The sequence below is a fragment of the Poecile atricapillus genome, chromosome 3 (assembly GCF_030490865.1).
Source record: "Poecile atricapillus isolate bPoeAtr1 chromosome 3, bPoeAtr1.hap1, whole genome shotgun sequence".
Lineage (NCBI taxonomy): Eukaryota > Metazoa > Chordata > Aves > Passeriformes > Paridae > Poecile > Poecile atricapillus.
The window spans coordinates 86,770,067-86,787,841 of record NC_081251.1 but is presented as its reverse complement, the minus strand read 5'-3'; the positions used below and the strand labels follow the sequence as shown (position 1 = coordinate 86,787,841).

The following is a 17,775-nucleotide window of genomic DNA, read 5'->3' as shown; positions in this document are numbered from 1 at the left end:
AAAAACCCCAAACACATAAATAATAAAAACTGGGACAGTGTACTATTTAAAGATGTTAAGATCCTCTTCAGAAAACACAAGTGCATATATTACTTATCAGAAAATTGTGTCGTATCCATGCTGATAAAATTCCTTCCATCACTTATTCATGTTCTTGACTAAACAGTAGATAAACAGCTCAAATCAAGATGCAGTTATGAACATGCACACAGGATTTATTGGTGAGCTCCTCCAACAAGGACAACAGTAGTACCTTCTTTTTGCTGCAGTAAATCTGCCATTTCTTCTCTGGAGGGAGTGCAAACATAGCCTCTCTGTTCTTGTCCGTGAGATCCAACTCATCCTGGAGATTGAGAAAAAGAAAAAGAAAAAAAAACAGTCAACAGCTGCACTGATATATTCTAGTAAGTTGAGAGATTTCTGGACCAGGCATGTTTGACTAGTCTTCAATCAAGAGGACTTAGTGGCACCCGAAGACTCCAAAGATTATTGGTTTTGTGATGATTTCCTTGCTCCCTTGAGTTCTCCCTGTCAGAGCATAGCCTATGAGGAGAGGCAGCCTGAACAACTCCCATGTGTCAAACTTCGAATACTAATGATCAGTGAAGGATGGGAAGGATTATATGAAAGGGATGAAGTGAAAAACTCGAAGCACTGGATTATGTGACACAGACGTTCCTTATGACACTTAGAGAAAGGCTGAAAGTTTGACACTTTCATCAGTTTCATCAGTTTGATCTTTTTTGCCTGTTTTTTTGGCAATACCAAATTGCTCTTCCATAGAAAGCAAATCATTCAATTTCTGTATCTTTCAAGCAAAGGCCATGAGACAGTCGTCATGTCATCAGCAACCTACAGGTTGAAATGTTTTTCCAGATGTTTGTTCTCTAAACCGCACAGTCCCCATAAAAGACACCCAGCATTTCAGACATAAAGGACGTAACTCCACAGTGTAACATTGGATTGATCAGAGCAGCATATTTAGTCTCTTAAGAAAAGTGAGCTCAGTAGAACATAACCACTTAGAGCTGAGTCAAGCTTACAATAGTAAAATAAAGGATAATGCTGTGATCTGGAACTGACCACCAGATTCCACAGCTTCAGCTACTCCTCTGTAAAAGGTGAATAACAACAGACTCTTTTCCAATGCACGTCTGTCATGATCTGCTAACACAAGCGGGAGTTGTGAGAGGTTCGTTTGATCTCAGAGTGCAAAAAGGACACAAAGGGATTTCAGTTTAAATCACAACAGCAATAATGCATCTTTATTTTAGTGCCAGCATCATGGGTTGATAGATGAGAAGGAGAGAAAGAGAGAGAGAGGTAGTGAGGAATAAAGTAAAAAGAGAAAAAGGGGGGTTATAGCTACCAACGGACGAGATGGGCGTGCTGGTGTCTTCTTCCATGGGGAGATCTCTCTTGAAGAACATAACTTAGAAAGTCACTTTTATAGTCGGTTTCAAAGCAAGGGGCAGTTGGCCAAGAGGTGGGGAGATTCACAGGCCATTGTGATAAGACCCATTGCTCTGTGAAGCAGGTATGAGGTACAGAACAGGCTGCTACTCAACAGTCCCTGCTCAGCAGCAGGAATGAAGGCAGCATACCGTGGCAGCACAGCAAACACCTGCAAACAATCACCATTGTGGTGTAGGTTGAGTACACCTTCAAACAACCACTTAGCAAGCATCCACCTCAACCAGGCCAGAACCCCTGCACAAAGTCCCCTGGGATCTTGAGGGTCTTTGTTCTTGCAATGGTCGTGAGGCAGATAAGGGAATCTTTGGACTGTCTCTTACAACGTCTCTAAAACTATAAAATAAGAGATTGCTGTTCCTCTGTGTTAATTCAGTTAATTCTGACCAGAACAGGTCTCCAAACAAAGCTGCCAGTTTTAGGTGTGAATAAAGAGAATTAAACAAAAAACAATGGTCTTCAGGGCAAGCAGACTGCATAAGCAGGGACAGATGAAAATGTCTAAATTAGAGTTTCAGTAATATAAAGAAAATCTTCCAGTACTGTTTCAATGAATCAGTTTTGGCAGGGGTTTGAGTTTTTTCCATATGTATTTGAAATATTTGGAGAAGGAAGTGTCCAGGGGTCTAATATCAAGATGACATTGTGGCACTAAAATGCTGTACACACAGATTCTGGCACCCACACTAACCTTGTGCAAGCAGAGACAATACCTCTTTAACTCAGTCCAACAATGGCTCATTTGGAAAGCATTCAGGGCTGGGAAACTTGTGAACACAGTGAGCAAAACTGCACACTGAGCCTGGTATAGGCTGCTGACAGATTTAAAAGCCCACAGAGATTTAAGTTGCAAAAAGGTACAAAAGAAATGCAAACCGTAACAAGGTTAGGTCAGTGCCAGCAGCCCAAGGTAGAAGAAGCTGGAGGGTTATTTTAGAAAAGAAAAAGTTCAAAGGGGGAAAAAGAAATTAGCCATGCAAAAAGAGTGCAAACCACGTGGAAATGTTTAGTGTGAGCTTCCAAACGAGGGCAGCCAAGCAAGGCAAGGAGTTTTATCCTTGCTATACACAATTAGAAAACTCAGGCTGGGATCACATTCTTGGGGGAAGAGGGAGAGCGAAATTACATGTAAGGCCTTAAGACAAGCAAAGGAATACTGTTAGAGGTCAAGCATGCGGAAGGGAAAGGAGGGGCAGATAGGGAATCAGAAATGCCAGGTTTGGAAGAACCACCGTAGAAGCCAGGATATACATATACATGAGTTGTTTGGGCTCAGCTGAATTCTTACCAAAAAAATGATTATTTTATTGACCTGCTTAATGAATGCTCTTACTTTACTTTTTTTTTTTTTTGGGGTTTGTTTTTTTTTTGTTTGTTTTTTTTTTTTGTTTTTTTTTTTGTTTTGTTTTTTTTTTTTGTTGTTGTTGTTGTTAATTACAGTGCAGCTAATTTGGCTTTCTAATCCATAGTGCTTTTTCTGGAGTTTGCTGGAAGATCAGACAAGCAGCAGAAGCTCTGCACAGAAGATAAACTGAATGAAGATCTCAACCAATACAGGTCAAGACAACAATATCATCAAAATAATGACTCAATCTATTGACTAAAACCACCCTGAAGACAGGATTCTGACACTGCAGCTTCTAGACACTGCCCTGGATAATGGCAGTATTGAAGGATATAAAGATATATCTGCTTTCAGTGAGACAATAATAGTATGCAACTTCCAGTCACATAATTTTGCATCATGAGATACTTTTCAGGACAGAGGCGTAGAATGTTAGTTTGAAAGGATGGAAGATCCAGAGGGAAAATAGTGCATCCTGTGACTCAGGAGGGTAAAGGAAGCCAAAAGAACTTTAGAAGTCATCATATTAGCTCAGTATAGTAACACTAGCATAGTAACAAGGAAACTGTTCAGGGTTTTCAGGTATAAGAGGATCACCAGAGGCAGACCCAAACACACCTGCCTAGAAAATAGCACATGAAAATTCCCTTATCTGTAATTTTAAAAGTTAGTGTTCGTTAGGAGGTAAAATGCTGTGTTCCAGCACCCAGGTCAGATGGGCAAGAAGCAATCATGAATATTCATGAGGGAAAGAAACATCTCCAGAATGCAAAGCAGCAGTCAAGCTCCTCAACTCCCTCTCCTGAAGTTAGTGTTCAGCAAGTATGCTCCTTCACTGAGAAGAAGAAAGGAGTGGGAAGAACTCAAGAGACCTGCATGTCCTCATCTACCTATGCCATCAATCAAAACCCACCCTATTAAAAAAACCCAAGGAACCCCTGCAAAATACAAGGGACATGAGACCTTCTTCTGGAACTCTCCAAATATTTTTACCTCTCCCATTCCCATCCTATAAAAGATGAACAAAAGATCACTGTCACTGCACAGGAAAGCCATGGATCTAGCTAAGAAAGAAGACTCGGAATTAGGCAGGCTGTTTTTATGTTCTGACTCAGGATCCTAACAGATGACACAAGGAAACCTGCTGCCTTGGAGGAAAGCAGGAGGAACAACAGAAAGAATAAATTTCAGGAGAGTAATTCAGTTCATGAAGAGGTCATTCTGACCCAATGACAGAAGCAGATCTGTCAGCATATAGAAATTCAGACTGTAGAGTTAGCTCAGTGATATCAAGTGGCTATTGAAAAGAGAACTGCCAAATTTGGTAGGAAAGGGGAAGAACTACAAACTGAATGCAGTCATCAAGACTGGGGTTGGAGCCAGACAAAGGAAGCCGATGTGACTGAATGCCCAGAGAGCAAATGTAAAGGGCAAGAAAAAAAAAGGTTCAGTCAGCATAAAGCAGGAAAAACTCCCTTCCTACAGCATTTGTGCAAGTTTCCCCACAGTAGCATAGTAAGTCCCCTTCTACACCTTGGAAGGGCAGCTTAGTTCCAGCAATTCATGCCAGTGTGATCCTGCTCAATGGAACTCAGCCTCCTGGCTCTTAAAAATGCTTGAAGTTGCATGAAAAACAGATTAAAAGGATATTTGCCAGGCTGGACTGAGGAAGATGAAAAGCATGTCCAGTTAATAGTGCCTACATGTCTTTCCTTCATTCATTTCCTATTTTATTTTATCTAGTCGTAGTTAATTCAGTTAATTTCACTTTCTTGTAGGCATTTTATTTACTTATATAATTGAATTTCAATGACAAAACATCTAAAAAGAACTGAAACTGGATTTCATGTTGAAATACTTCCAGTTCAGTTCTCAGGCCAAAAGAGAAGATGGCCTCCATTCAAAATGGCTGCAGCCCAAGGAAATAAGAAAGAGAGAAAAAGAAACAGAACAAGAAGGAGGAATGGGTAGGAAACATAAATGCAGTATTTTGCAGGATTTAAAATCACATTGGGTCCCTTGTTTTTGGGAATGTTCATCAAAGCATGAAAGCTGGATTTCATGCTGGAGTTGGTAAGCAGCCATCAGCTCAGTAATGATACTCAAAGCTCCAGAAAAGCATTTCTCTCCTAGACTGAGCAGTAGTTTCTTTAGTGACACAAAATGATATTAATAAAGAGAAAAAGTAAGATTTTGGTAATGTAGAAGAGTGGTTCACTTGGAGAGAGACCCACTAAAGGAGAACCCTTCCTACAAACATGCCTGCCTCTCTAAAGCAGAAACCTCAAGCCCGTAAGTACACAGAGAACCACAGTTTCTGGTCTCCAGCACTCCCTGATTTCAAGTCCGAAACATGGAGGCCAAGAGCCCCAGACTTGGTTCTCCAGGAATGTTCAGTTAACTCATGGGAGGAGATATCCTCAGTTTCACTTTCTCATTCTATTTGTCCCAGGTCCATTGTTTGCTGAACTTACTGGTCATGGGGAGTTTCATAGTGACTTAAGGTCAGACAGCTGCTTTATTTTCTAAAATACAAAAACCAACAAACCAAAATAAACAACCAACCAACCTTTACAGGCTGGTGGGTTGTTTTGTTGTTGTTGATGATGTTTTGTTTTGTCCTCATAAATGTTTAATAAATCATGCACAGCATTTCCAGCATTATGAAAACCAGAATCCTTATATGATATGTTTACTGCAGGCAATAACTTGATTAATATGGGCATAACAAATATTTTGCCAGAAGGAAGAGGACATTTTGCTTATTTTCTTAGGTTCATTTAGATAATGGTCTTATTTCATCAATTTCTCATAATTTCTACAGAGAGTTGCATTACATTTTTAATTTTTACCTGTAGGTCACAGTTTCTCTTACTTAGAGGGATCTTGGGAGAATATCCTGTCTCCTCCTCAGGCTTGTGTTTCACATTGAATTTCTATTTTTATGACTGAGAGATGCTAATGATATACAAAAGCATATTCTGTTTTGTTTATTTTTAACTTTATTTCTGCCTACAAACATATTTAGACAACAATTAAAGCTTTATTTAAAAATTGAATGCTTTTATGATCCTCAAATGAAATAGCTTTGACATGAAATCAGTCTTCATTTTACATGACAAAATCCAACACTAAGACATAACACATAGGCAAATAGGCTTTAACACTTGACTGTTCAGAGATGCCTATTTTGACTGTGTGATTACAGCTCTATTGCATTGATTGGTTCTTTAACAGCAGATGTGTACTCGCAAATGAAAGCCAAGTCTTGGCATTAACAGGGTCCTTGGGAACCAGATCTTCAGATAGCGCAAACTGGCAAAACTCCCCAGAAACTCTACTCCTCTTTGTTAAACTCAAAATGAAAACTTTAGAACTTCCAGAACAGATGAGGGCAGTAGTTATTTGACCTGTGACCAGCACCAAAGTCTCAGAAGGCTGTATGAAACCCTGCAAAATACAAAGCCACATAGACAGCTCTGTATATGGTCAAACACATCCCAATTCCCTACCTCAAACAGCCTGGCTGATTTTGTGTTGGAGGTGAGTTAATGTCTCTTTCAAGATGATGATAACAATGCTATTTGCAATATTTTTTGTGCAGCTTGTTGCATCATACCTGCATTACCTTTAATGATTCTTTGTGAGTCATCCAATAAGGAAAACTGAGACAGTGGGAATTATATTCAGATGCTTTTACACTCTAGGACAGGCTTCACAATTTGAAGACTATTTATTTTAATAACTTGCTTGCAATATTCACTTGAGTGAGAGAGCTCCCAAGAAACTTTCCCTTGGGAACAGATCAGCCACTGACAGGCTGTAATTCTCTCAGGCTCAGAGAAAATTGAATCTACACACCTCATCAATCATTCTCTCTCAGTCTCTTAACAGCACCAAATCCACCCAAGTTACAAAATCAATTATAATGCACTGCTGCCAGTATAAAATACCTATTACTTCAGGTTCCCCAAGGTCATTTATATAGATGTCTGTCACCATGTCTCCAAAGAAGCCACATTCCAGTTCCACCAACACTCCCAAGTGCCTTAGCACAGCTGATGGCCTTATGCTCTGAATAAGTTTGTCTAAATCTTGTACAAAGTAAGCAATGACTATGATACCCCATGGGTTCCTATCCAGCATCCACTGGCAGGCCCCAGAGAAGATTCATATTCACGTGTAATTACTTCAAGGGGATTGTTGATGGTGGGTTAATCAATGCTGAAATGCAACTCAAGCAAACACGAGATAAAAGGCACTGACATGCCTGGGACTTTAGAAGAAAGAGAAGCAGTGGAAAGAGATCAGGGGCAAGGTTGTCAGCAGCACACTATCACACTACAAGCTTTTGGAATAGAGAATTCTATCCAGCATAACTTATTGCCACTTTAAAAAATGGACCAAATAGGACCACATTGCTAATGTGCAACTGAAAGCTACCTTTTCACATTAACAACAGCCGCAGGGACATTTACATTTCTGTTTATGTTGCCTATGCCAGATTTCATTAACAAATAACAAGCAGATTAGTCTGGAGGCTCACATTCAAGCTACACCCACCAAAAAGGGAATAACAGAAATACTTTCATCATAAGTCCAGTGACCACTGTCCAAAAAGCTGCTTCAGAGATAAGTGCAATGAATGAATAAAGTAAAGAACCAAAACAATCTTACTCAGTCTCTTTGCAAAGAATTTATGAATCATTCAAATAGAAGAGATAAACCTTCCCTATTTAATCACTGTGTCTACCTCCAGGGGACAGTATAGGCGTGTTCCACTATAGTTTTCCTTCTACTGTTTTGTTCATTCCCAGGCCAGCTCCCCAGGCCAACATGTAACAGTAATCCTGCTGAAAATTGTTTATTTCCAATGCTGAGGAGGCCAGTGAGGCATTCTGAAAGACTGCCTGTCCGAAATGTCAGTAAATGGGGTACATTTGACGGGACAAACTACCTACACTTGAGTACAAACTGAAGCAATGAACAGTGCAAAAGTTTTTGATCAGTCAACAGCATTATCACCCACACAGCCAGCACATCTTCATGGGTGAAACACATTGGTTGAAAACTCCCACTGGGGCACCTGATATATGTGCTAAGTCCACAGATAACCCATGAAGAAAAAGCAAAATGAACCCCAAAACAAGCCAGTCCCCCCCGCTCAAGCTCTTCTATCTCATCTTAACCCTTCGAATTAAAAGCAGCCTTTGTAAAGCACACAAGCCGTGCACTGTGAGAGGCATGGGAGTAACATTTTGATCAGTTTTACAATTGGTAAGAATTAGGTTCATCATAGTAAAACATCATTGGGTTCCATGTATTTGCATACACATAGTATGTGTATGTGCAGATATGTATGACACTCACACCTTACATACACAAGAACTATATACAATAAGGAATATCTGCCCATACCCACAATGTTTTATCATTACATTTCATTAGCATTAGGAAATCACTGTGTACACACGAATTGCTAACACAGCCTGTTGGCAGAGGAAGGAATGCTTACATTTCAGCTACTGCCATGGATCTGACTGTAAGGCAGAGAAGCAGACAAACAAAAGGCTGTGATTCCCATTACACTTTTTTCCTCCTTACTTTTTCAAAAAGTTGCAGCTTTAAAACCCCTTCAGTACTAGGGGCACAAATCTCTTGATTCTCAGTTATAACATTACTTTTTATTACAATACAGAAAGCACCTGACTTTTACATACTGAAAGATGTTTCTCCTCTCCCCTGCCAACACAGAAGTTAGTCATTCTCAAGGCTTAGCAGCAGTATAAGACTTTCATCCATCAAGAACACTGCTTTTTGGTAGAGAAAATCTTCACACAAGAAGTAAACTAACAGGGCTCCCTTTCACCCCCAAATGCATCCCTCATTATACTGCTTTCTTTCCCCCTTCTTAATTATTGGCTAATTGCTTCCTTGTTTCCTGGAGAAGAGCTAAATCCTGTCCCTCTCCTACTTCCCAACATTCTATGTGACTTGACAGCACACAAGTACACATAACCAGCAAGGCCTGTTGTGGCAATCCCCTCTCACAAGCCACTTGAAACAGCACCTGCCGTTCATTTTTCTGTCCTTCACAGGCAAACTGCATGCATGAGAAAATAATCTGCTGGGCCAAATAGAAAGAGAAAGAATGAGGAAAACCAATACCTCTTCATGTAACAATACACACAGGTGTTTAGAGAGAGCGGAAGATCAAGACTCAGACATGCACTCTTATATGCAGGGCTATAATACAGTTAGAGCAAGACAGACATTCCATGGATATGGATGGACATATGAGAACAATAATGTAAAACAGCTGTCTATCATCACAGCTTTTTCTGTTAAGGTGAGTTGCATGTCCTTATGAGTGAATTTAAATGACACAAGGGGATAAAAACTGAATTGTCAGGCTCATGTCTAAATCCCTGCTGCTGCAATTTAAGCCTATTACTTCTGGCCCTATCAACCACTAATGTGGTGAGCAGATTTTTTTCTCTTCCTCTTGATAACAGTTTTTGAGGCTGTTAAAGACTGTTGTAATGTTCCTTCTCAGCCTCCTCTTTTGAGGCTAAACAAACCCATCTCTTTTAGTCTTTCTCAGAGAAAATGCCATCTGGATCTCTCATTCCTCTTCTAACTGACTTCCGGCCTTTACCCAGTCAAAGTACATCTTTCTTGAATTTCAGTGTTCAAAAGTGAAAACAGTGTTCCAGCTGAGACCTCAAAGCTGAGTGCAATTATTTATTTAATGCATTATTACTTATTAATTATTTACTTCATGCATCTTCCAGACTGCTCTTCTGATTATATATTATAGAATATATATATATAATGACATATTCCATATAGCCAATGACCTTTTATTTTTATAAAAACCCTCAAAACCTGCATGACTTTTGTTCACTCATGCTCAACTATAATCCCTAGCTTTCTCTCTGAAAAAGTGGCTTTTCGTCCTGAATTACCAGACTTGCTATTAAAAGTAGTTTTAACTGTCCACATTGAATGCCATAATTTTTTCACACAGTTTTTCCATCTCATTTTAAGCTTATCTTTTAACATATCCACAGTATTGATATCTGCCCAGTGGCACACTTCACAGAGATGTGTTGATCACTGAGGGCTCATATTGGGGATATCACTGAGAGACTACCAAGCATCATATGGTCTACTATTATCCACTGCTGTTGTTTCAAGGGGACACAAGTGATATGAGCAGCAGTCTGAGGAGTATCCAAAGGGATTACAGAGCTGTGGGAGCTGTGGTAAGGGACTCTGGAGGGGAGGTAGCTCTTCCATCAATTCTCTTGCTCAAAGGGAAGGGGTTTGAAAGGGCCAGTTCAATCTGGTAAATCAACTAATGGCTACAGGACTGGTGCCACAGCCATGTGTTTTCTATTTAGACCATGGGATTAATTTTGAGAAACCTAGTCTGCTGGGGTTGACAGGCCCATCTATCAGAGAAGGGGAAGAGCATCTTCAGTTATCATGTTGATGAGATGGTGAAGACGGCTTTAAACTAAAGTTTCTGGGGAAGGGAATCCTCAATCTGTCCACTCCAACCAATCTGAAGTCAGTGCCAGCAATAGATACCCAAATACTAGACAGGGATCACATGTCAGCAGGAGAGCACATGGAGAGCAGCAAAAATGAATTCCAAGCACTGCTGCCAGTAACTCAGAGTCCCTGTTAAATGCCTCCATACATCATGTAGCATGGGGAATAAACAAGAAGAGTTTGAGATGTGCATAAGCCTGCAGGGCTTTGATCTCACTGGCATCACAGAGGTGTGGTAGGATGGCTCCTATGAGTTGGAGTGGAAGACACTTTAGGAAGGTCAGGTAGGGATGATGAGGAGGCAGTGGTGCCCTCTATGCCAGTAATCAGGAGGAATGGGTGGAGTTCCACCTGGGGATGGATGAGGAGCCGACTAAGAGCTTATGGGTCAGGATTAAAGGGAGGATAGTGACAAGTGACATTACAGGGGAGTCTGCTGTAGGCTGCCTGACCAGGAAACCCTTCTGTAGACAGAACAGAGCAGCCTAGCAGCCACAAACCCTGGTCCTCCTGGGGGACTTCAACCACTCAGGTATCTGCTGGAGGGATAGCACAGCAGAGCATAAGCAATCCAGGAGTTTCCTGGATCATGTTGATAATTTTCTAATAGGTGTGCTCTGTATTTCACCATCTAGTCAATTAAATGAAAACATCAAACAGAACTCAAGCTGTTATAGCACTCCTCGATAAGTTTTTGGTACAAGTACCAAATTTACCTCCACATTCTGATTATATACATGGTACCAAATACCTCTCTCAAACAGAGCTTCTAGTTTCAGCATATATAATACTAAATAAAAATAAAATCTGCTGTTTCAGCACAGTGCCCATTTTCCACTCCTTTATTTCCTACCCTCCCCTCATTTCCTCCCTCCCTTTCCCCTCCCAGTGCCAAGGTTTGTTTTTCATGCCAAAGTCCTCTAGCTGGAGACCCTGTATGGGAAGGTAGTTGTGGGAAAGGTTATTAGGAAACTGCCATCTAAACTGCTACTTTTCCAGCTTCCACACCCTCTCCCTCCCTACAAAGTCCCCTCTGTTCTGTTTTGATACTAATGAGTTCAGAGGAGGTTCTTAGGCTGGAGCAATTCATAGGCTAGACTGTGCCAAAGCACACAGGCACACACCTCCGTGATCACTTCCTGCTGAAACACAGTCCTGCTGGCTCAACCTTCAAAATGTGGGCTGGGGATTTCTGCTGCTGTGCCAAAGGCAGGCTGAATTTCCAGGGGCGTCAGTGCCATCTACTCCTCCCCTTACAGCTTTATTCTCTTGTGTGCATCCTATTTGCCATATGCCCCAACAGAGAAAACAAGGGTAAGTCAGAGCTTGGCTGACCTTTAAATCTCTGATAAAATATTATGTAAAAGGGCAGGAGGAACTGAGAGGTTCGTTAAGAACTTAATAAGCAAAATTAACATCATGTTGAGCTTTGGTTGTGCAGCTTAGAAACACATGCTTGAGCATGTGTTACATAGGGTAAACTCAAAGGAACTCCAGTAAATCAACATCATTTTTTGGCAGAAGTTCTGGTTTACATAGACAAAAGCAAATCAGAAGCTAGATTTATTTCTTCTCTTGCCCTCTGAGTTATTATTCAAAATTTGGTAGTGCAAACCAGAAATGTCCCAAACTCCATTAAATTGAGTGGAGTTTGGATTTACACCAGTGGAAAATATTAATTAAATAACCTTTTTAAAACTGTAAGAGACTAAACCTCTGAGCTTAACCACCTCTAACAGTGGCTCACTCTGTAATCTACAGCACAGATTTCTGAAATAGAATAGACTAAGAAGCTTATCAGTCTCCTTTTCACTAATTGTTAACTTCTACTTCAATAGAGGTGATCTGCATTTACTGCTAATCAGTGCAGACCACCTAGAATCTAACCTATCATCCATATATGAGGCTTCTTTTATCTCCTCTGAGTTGTAGAGGAGGGAAATTCCACAATTCTCTTCCCTCACATAAACAGAGTCTATTTCCACAGTCAAACAGTGAATTGAAGGCATGACATTATATTTGGTTATTCACTCACACCCTGTCCTGTCTCATTGCTCAAGTATTCTGATAAGCAGAACAGAAACTACACTGCACTGACATCACTGGGCTTAAGAAAATACCAGCTAAGATGTTTTTCTCTCAATGTTTCTACTAAACAAATTATCAGAAATTTTCACAAAATACAGAAAAAAGAATAAGTGAAGAATGAGCATGTGTCTTGCATCATCTCCTAACAACAAATCATAATTGTGTTTACTATCTGGTCAAGCATTTTTAATCCAAAAGTTCTTCCACATCATTAATGTATAAGCCAACAACTTCACACCAGCCAACAAACTCATGCAGCTGCTCCTCTCTCGTCAAGATGTAATGCTGAAACACAGCCACTAAAGCAATCCCAATGGATTTTCCATTGTCAGGGATGTCCCTGGACACCTTCCAAACTGCAAAACTGCAATTTGCTTTCCCCTTGTAATTTCCTTTGGAGAAATTATTCTTCAAACCTCCACCTAGAAAACTATTGCATAATACTGTTGTGCATGCTGCTATCCTTTTCCAAAGGTTGTTAAGTGTGGGCATTCTTTCCCTTTATGTCATCAACAAATGATGGGAAACTGCAAAATTAAAAGACCACCTTAAGTATTTTTAATGTAAAAGTGCATAGAATATATAAATGTTGACCAGGGCCTTTTTGCATATACCACTGGGTCTACAGGAAGGCAGTAGAGTCTTGCATCAGCTTCTCCCTAAAAAAAGAACACATCGATAAGGGCAGAGCTATGTCTATGACAGGAGGCGGTAATAGAGATTTGCTCCCAAGTTCTTCAAATACAATACATTTGCCACTGAAGACTCCTTTACTGCCTATAATCTACACATGCTTCATCTTTTCCGTGCCTTTTCAGTCTGGCTACAGTTATGCATTAAAACTGGCCTAAGAAGCATTACTATTCCCTGTTTCACACAAGGGGAAAAAAACCTCACAAATGCATGAATTCAGTTGTGTAAATTTGCAGGGGTAGCTAGGAAAATGCAATGTTCTTGTAAAGTTCTCCTCCCATCAAGTTCCCAGACACCAAGGTAACTGATGTTAAAAGCTCTGGGTTAGTGCTGTTACAGTGCCAGGTGGAAGGCATCTGTCTGTACTTCCTAAGAATAAAAAACATCAAAGCAGAGCAGCTGTGGAGGCAGTCTGGTATGATAAGTGACAGAAAAAGTACCTTCTGACACTTGCTTTCCATGTGTTGTTCCCACCTGGTGCTGAAGGATGAACAGAAGGACCTCTACTATATTTAGTGATACCAAAAGCTTATACTTACTTAGTGTGGAGGAAGGTGCCAGGAAACTTCTGACTTGAAAACCTTCTGCCCTAAAAAGGTGCTACTCCATCCACCCCACCTGTAGCACCTTGTGCTCCCAACTTGGGAGTCTTGTACACCAGGCAAAGAAGAAGCCATTTTCCTCCAACACTGGAAGAGCAATCCCAAATCACCTTGACAGGTCCCCTGAATGATAAACAACCTTGAGTACTGTTTGAAGATAGAAATCACCTATAAAAGGGCAGAGAGATAAGACACACCACAAACCCTTTACCCCCACTCTCCTCCAGGCTATATGATACACTATCTGAGACATGATTGTATCTGATATAAATTGTTACTAAGTGAGCAACTACAGAAACTAGTCTTAGCCAAGATATTAAACAGATGATACTTCATGATTATCTTCTTCTCCATTCAATTACCTTATTTTGTTAACAGTTCCTCTTAAACATCAGCTACAGTCTACCTACTATCTGGCAAGACACATCCAATCTTGTTTCTTGGCCTTTTCTCTTCACTGGAAAATTTCACTGCTTCCCCAGCTTCAAGTGAGGAATTATTATAAATTATTACAAATTTATAAGGCCGTCATTGTCAGAGGAATCTTGCTTCCCCTTTATTTCTGACATTAGGCTAAGTATCAAAACATACCTCCTACAGATCTCAGATCTGTTCCCTCCTCTATAAGATGCAGAAGAAATAGCCATCTGTCTTTCAACTTCCCTTCATCACCATTCATTCACTCCAAAAGCCCAGACAAATGATCATCTTGGCCTAGCATTCATTCCATAACACCTCCATCTTTGCAACTGGTCTTCACTCTCCCTTCAGCACCACAACTACATTTGTTTTGTCTTTTTCTTCAACACTCCGGAAGATACTTTTCCTTCTCACCACAATCTCCTGTCCAGTTACAATTTGGTCAACATGGTCTTTGCAACACATAGTACTTCTTCTTGTCATTTCTCACAGCTGTGTTTTTGGGTGGCACCTTCTTATCCCATACTACCTTTCTTATCTGATTTATAACAATCTCTCACCTTTCCTTAGCAGAACAAATCTAGATTCAAATATTCTCTCCAGAAGGTGAGGGATGAGGTCTTAATAATGGATTTCTAAGCCAAGAATCTATTTCTAAGAAATAGATTTTTAATCAAATACAACCGTGAAAAAATATATGACACTAATAAGGGGAATTAAAGGATAGAAACCGCAGAAGGGCAAGAATCATACTCAGAGACAGCATTCCAAAATGTTGGAGCAATAGGACATCCCTGTACTGCTGCTGTTTCTGCTGAACAGAGTCCACTCTCTAAGTCAGCAGGAAAAGTGGCACGAAATATATGAGAATGCTGGTGCAATTCTAGGAGGAGGGTAGAAAATTGTCAATTCTGTATCCATCAAAATATAGCTGGAAAAGCTCCAGAAAGCTGACACTGAGGTAAGTTAATTTCATCCTTCTAGCTAGCACATATGACTCCTACTGTCCATATCATCTCAGTGTTTTATCACTTCAGCAGCCTTCAGGCTCAATCCAGAAAGTTGCTGACACTTTGTTATAGCCATAGTAGAATACAAAAGCCATTCAAATATTAATTATGCCTTACTAATGAAAAAGGCCAGGGTAGAGCTTAATGTTATTTTTTTCTTATGCTATGCTGCCTAACACTTGCAGCTATGCCAAAACATGATAGTACTAGCAAACCAGGTGATAAATGTGTTAGAAACACATGGACACAAGATTTCTGAACATTAAGCATAACCACCCCATCGATGATTTCAGGGTTAGGATATCATGACATCTCCTGAGCATTCCAAAAAGGGAAGACATAAGATTGACAACTTAGCACTTCCATCCTCTGGCAGCAGATCTGTTCTTTCCTCTCCTTCTGTATCCCAAGCTACATATCTCACAATATTACATACTGTGCTTCCAAAACCCAGTACTTCTCCTTTTTTGCCCTAGACATACTACATGCATTTCCCTGCATGTTCCCATGGAACAACAGCACTGCCCTGTTAAAAAAATGTAGTCCTATGAGAGCTTCCTCAAGCATTTCATGTCTACTGTAAGTAAATCATTCTCAGAACACACTCAGACACTCCCTTCAAGTATTCCAACCATGACCACGACCCTTCCCACTTTTCAGAAAGGCAGTCAGTATGCTCTTCTTGGGATATTCAAGCCAGCAACCACCACAGACACAGAAAATACCACATAGGCCAAATTTCAGTCAATGGAGAATGGAGTAATGGAGTAACTCCAGTACTGTCTTCAGTGAAACGGAACTGGTTTACATTGGGTACATCTGTCCATAAGCTTTATAGTAAAACAACAAGATCTAAAACACAGCATATGCCTGTAGAGAATATTTTAACAGAAGGTGGGCATGATATTTTAGTAAAAGCCTGTCTGCACAAACCAGCCTTTGGTATAATCGACAATATTAAAGGCCGAAGTCCTTGAAACTCTCCTGAAGCAGAGAGAATGAAAGAAAAACAATATCCTTGTGTACAGGAGAAAGAATGTAAACAATGTGCATTAGCCAATAGTAACTTGCTTAGCCTGCGGACCCTGTCAAACCCTATAAAAGGTGTGCTAAAGATAGAAATAAACGATGTTTGCGATACTTCTGTGAAGACTCAATGAATAGTTTGAGCGGTTTCTCAATATATGCCTGTACAAAATCCTTAAAATTCCAGGTACTTTGGTAACACCCTCAGCTTCTTCACACCCAAAATCTTGCATGTAAGACCAGGGCTGGATTTATATTTGTTTACACAACCCTATTAATTCTCAGACACTCAGTGTGAGACCTTGCTCCCATCTCATGCTCCTCTCCCAGCATCTGTGTCTCACACATTTGCAGCATAGTGACTGCTGCTTCTTACAGAGCTGGTCAGGGAGCTAGGGGCTGCCAACCAGCTGTACCTGCTGGAAGGGAGCATAAAGTGAGGAAGTGCTGGTGCTGCACTCAGGGTCATAAGCCTGTCCCTATCATAGGAATCCGTATGTAGATGCGCACCTGCAAGGGGAAGCTGTCTCTGACACAAAGCCTAAAATGCAGTACCTCTTACAGATTTGGACTTGAATAACTACAGAAAGCTTCTTGTAGTGATACGTACATTAAAATCAGGGACTTGTGCAGATGTATTGCATGTGGGACCCATGTAAAGCAGACCCAACATTATGAAAAAGTCTCTCTGTAGAGCAGGAAGAAAAAGAAGAAAAATATCCCCTGTGTGGAAAATTAAAAAAGAAAAGAGGAATCCTGAGTATGTACAATCTTAAGACTCAGCTGGACATAAAGGAATTTTGTGCATAACTAGACGGACTGATACCATGAAGAGCTTTTGCCTCCTGAGCCTCAGTACCCTTTGTTTGAAAAATTTTAAACCACCCAGCTCTTTTGCCCTTATTATAATAGAAGACAAGTGTATCTGAGTGCATGAAAAATATTTATCTGACAACTACAAACTAACCCAAGAGAAAGGGAAGCTTTTCTGGCCTGGCCACCATTGGTGAAGAAAGTGATGTGCTGCCTCCAAGTTTTGCTTTTTTTCTGCTTTCAGATACAGCATCTTCTACTCAGAGGGCAATGCCAAGGCTTCTTCCTGGATATGAGTGTCTTGTCAGGAAAATTCTGCTTTGGTCTTACCAGCAGCATTTTCTTACAACCTCCACTGGTTCATCCTCATTAAGTGCAAGAAAAGAAGTAATAACTGGGGTGTGGAGTCTGCACTGAGCCAAGGCCAGCAAAACCTCCTAGTTTGCTGAAGTCAGAGCTCACCAAATACAAACAAAAATGAAGGACCTCTCCAGCTATTCACTGTATTTGACATTACACTTCCTGACAGATTAGGTAGATTAGTTAATTAGAGAGAAGCACACAAGGGATGAGGGATGGGCATAGGGAATTAATTAACTTCCTCTTATGGGCAAAACAGAATTTTTACTGATTCACGTGTGAGGCAAGTGACACAGAAGGTAAATCCCTGTATTCAAATAAATTCAGCATTAGGACAGAATAGCTTAAAAGACTAGTAATTTGAAACTAAACACTCAGATCTTGG

At 40.4% G+C, this 17,775-nt stretch overlaps 1 protein-coding gene across 1 annotated transcript in view; it reads right to left on the bottom strand.

The window, feature by feature from the left end:
- The window catches only part of DAAM2 (dishevelled associated activator of morphogenesis 2), a 220,246-nt gene that overhangs the window by 129,287 nt on the left and 73,184 nt on the right, over positions 1-17,775 (bottom strand). Inside the window, exon 3 of the mRNA XM_058835340.1 lies at positions 254-343. Within this exon, the coding sequence (XP_058691323.1) occupies positions 254-343 (90 nt within the window). The remainder of the gene's footprint in view (positions 1-253; positions 344-17,775) is intronic.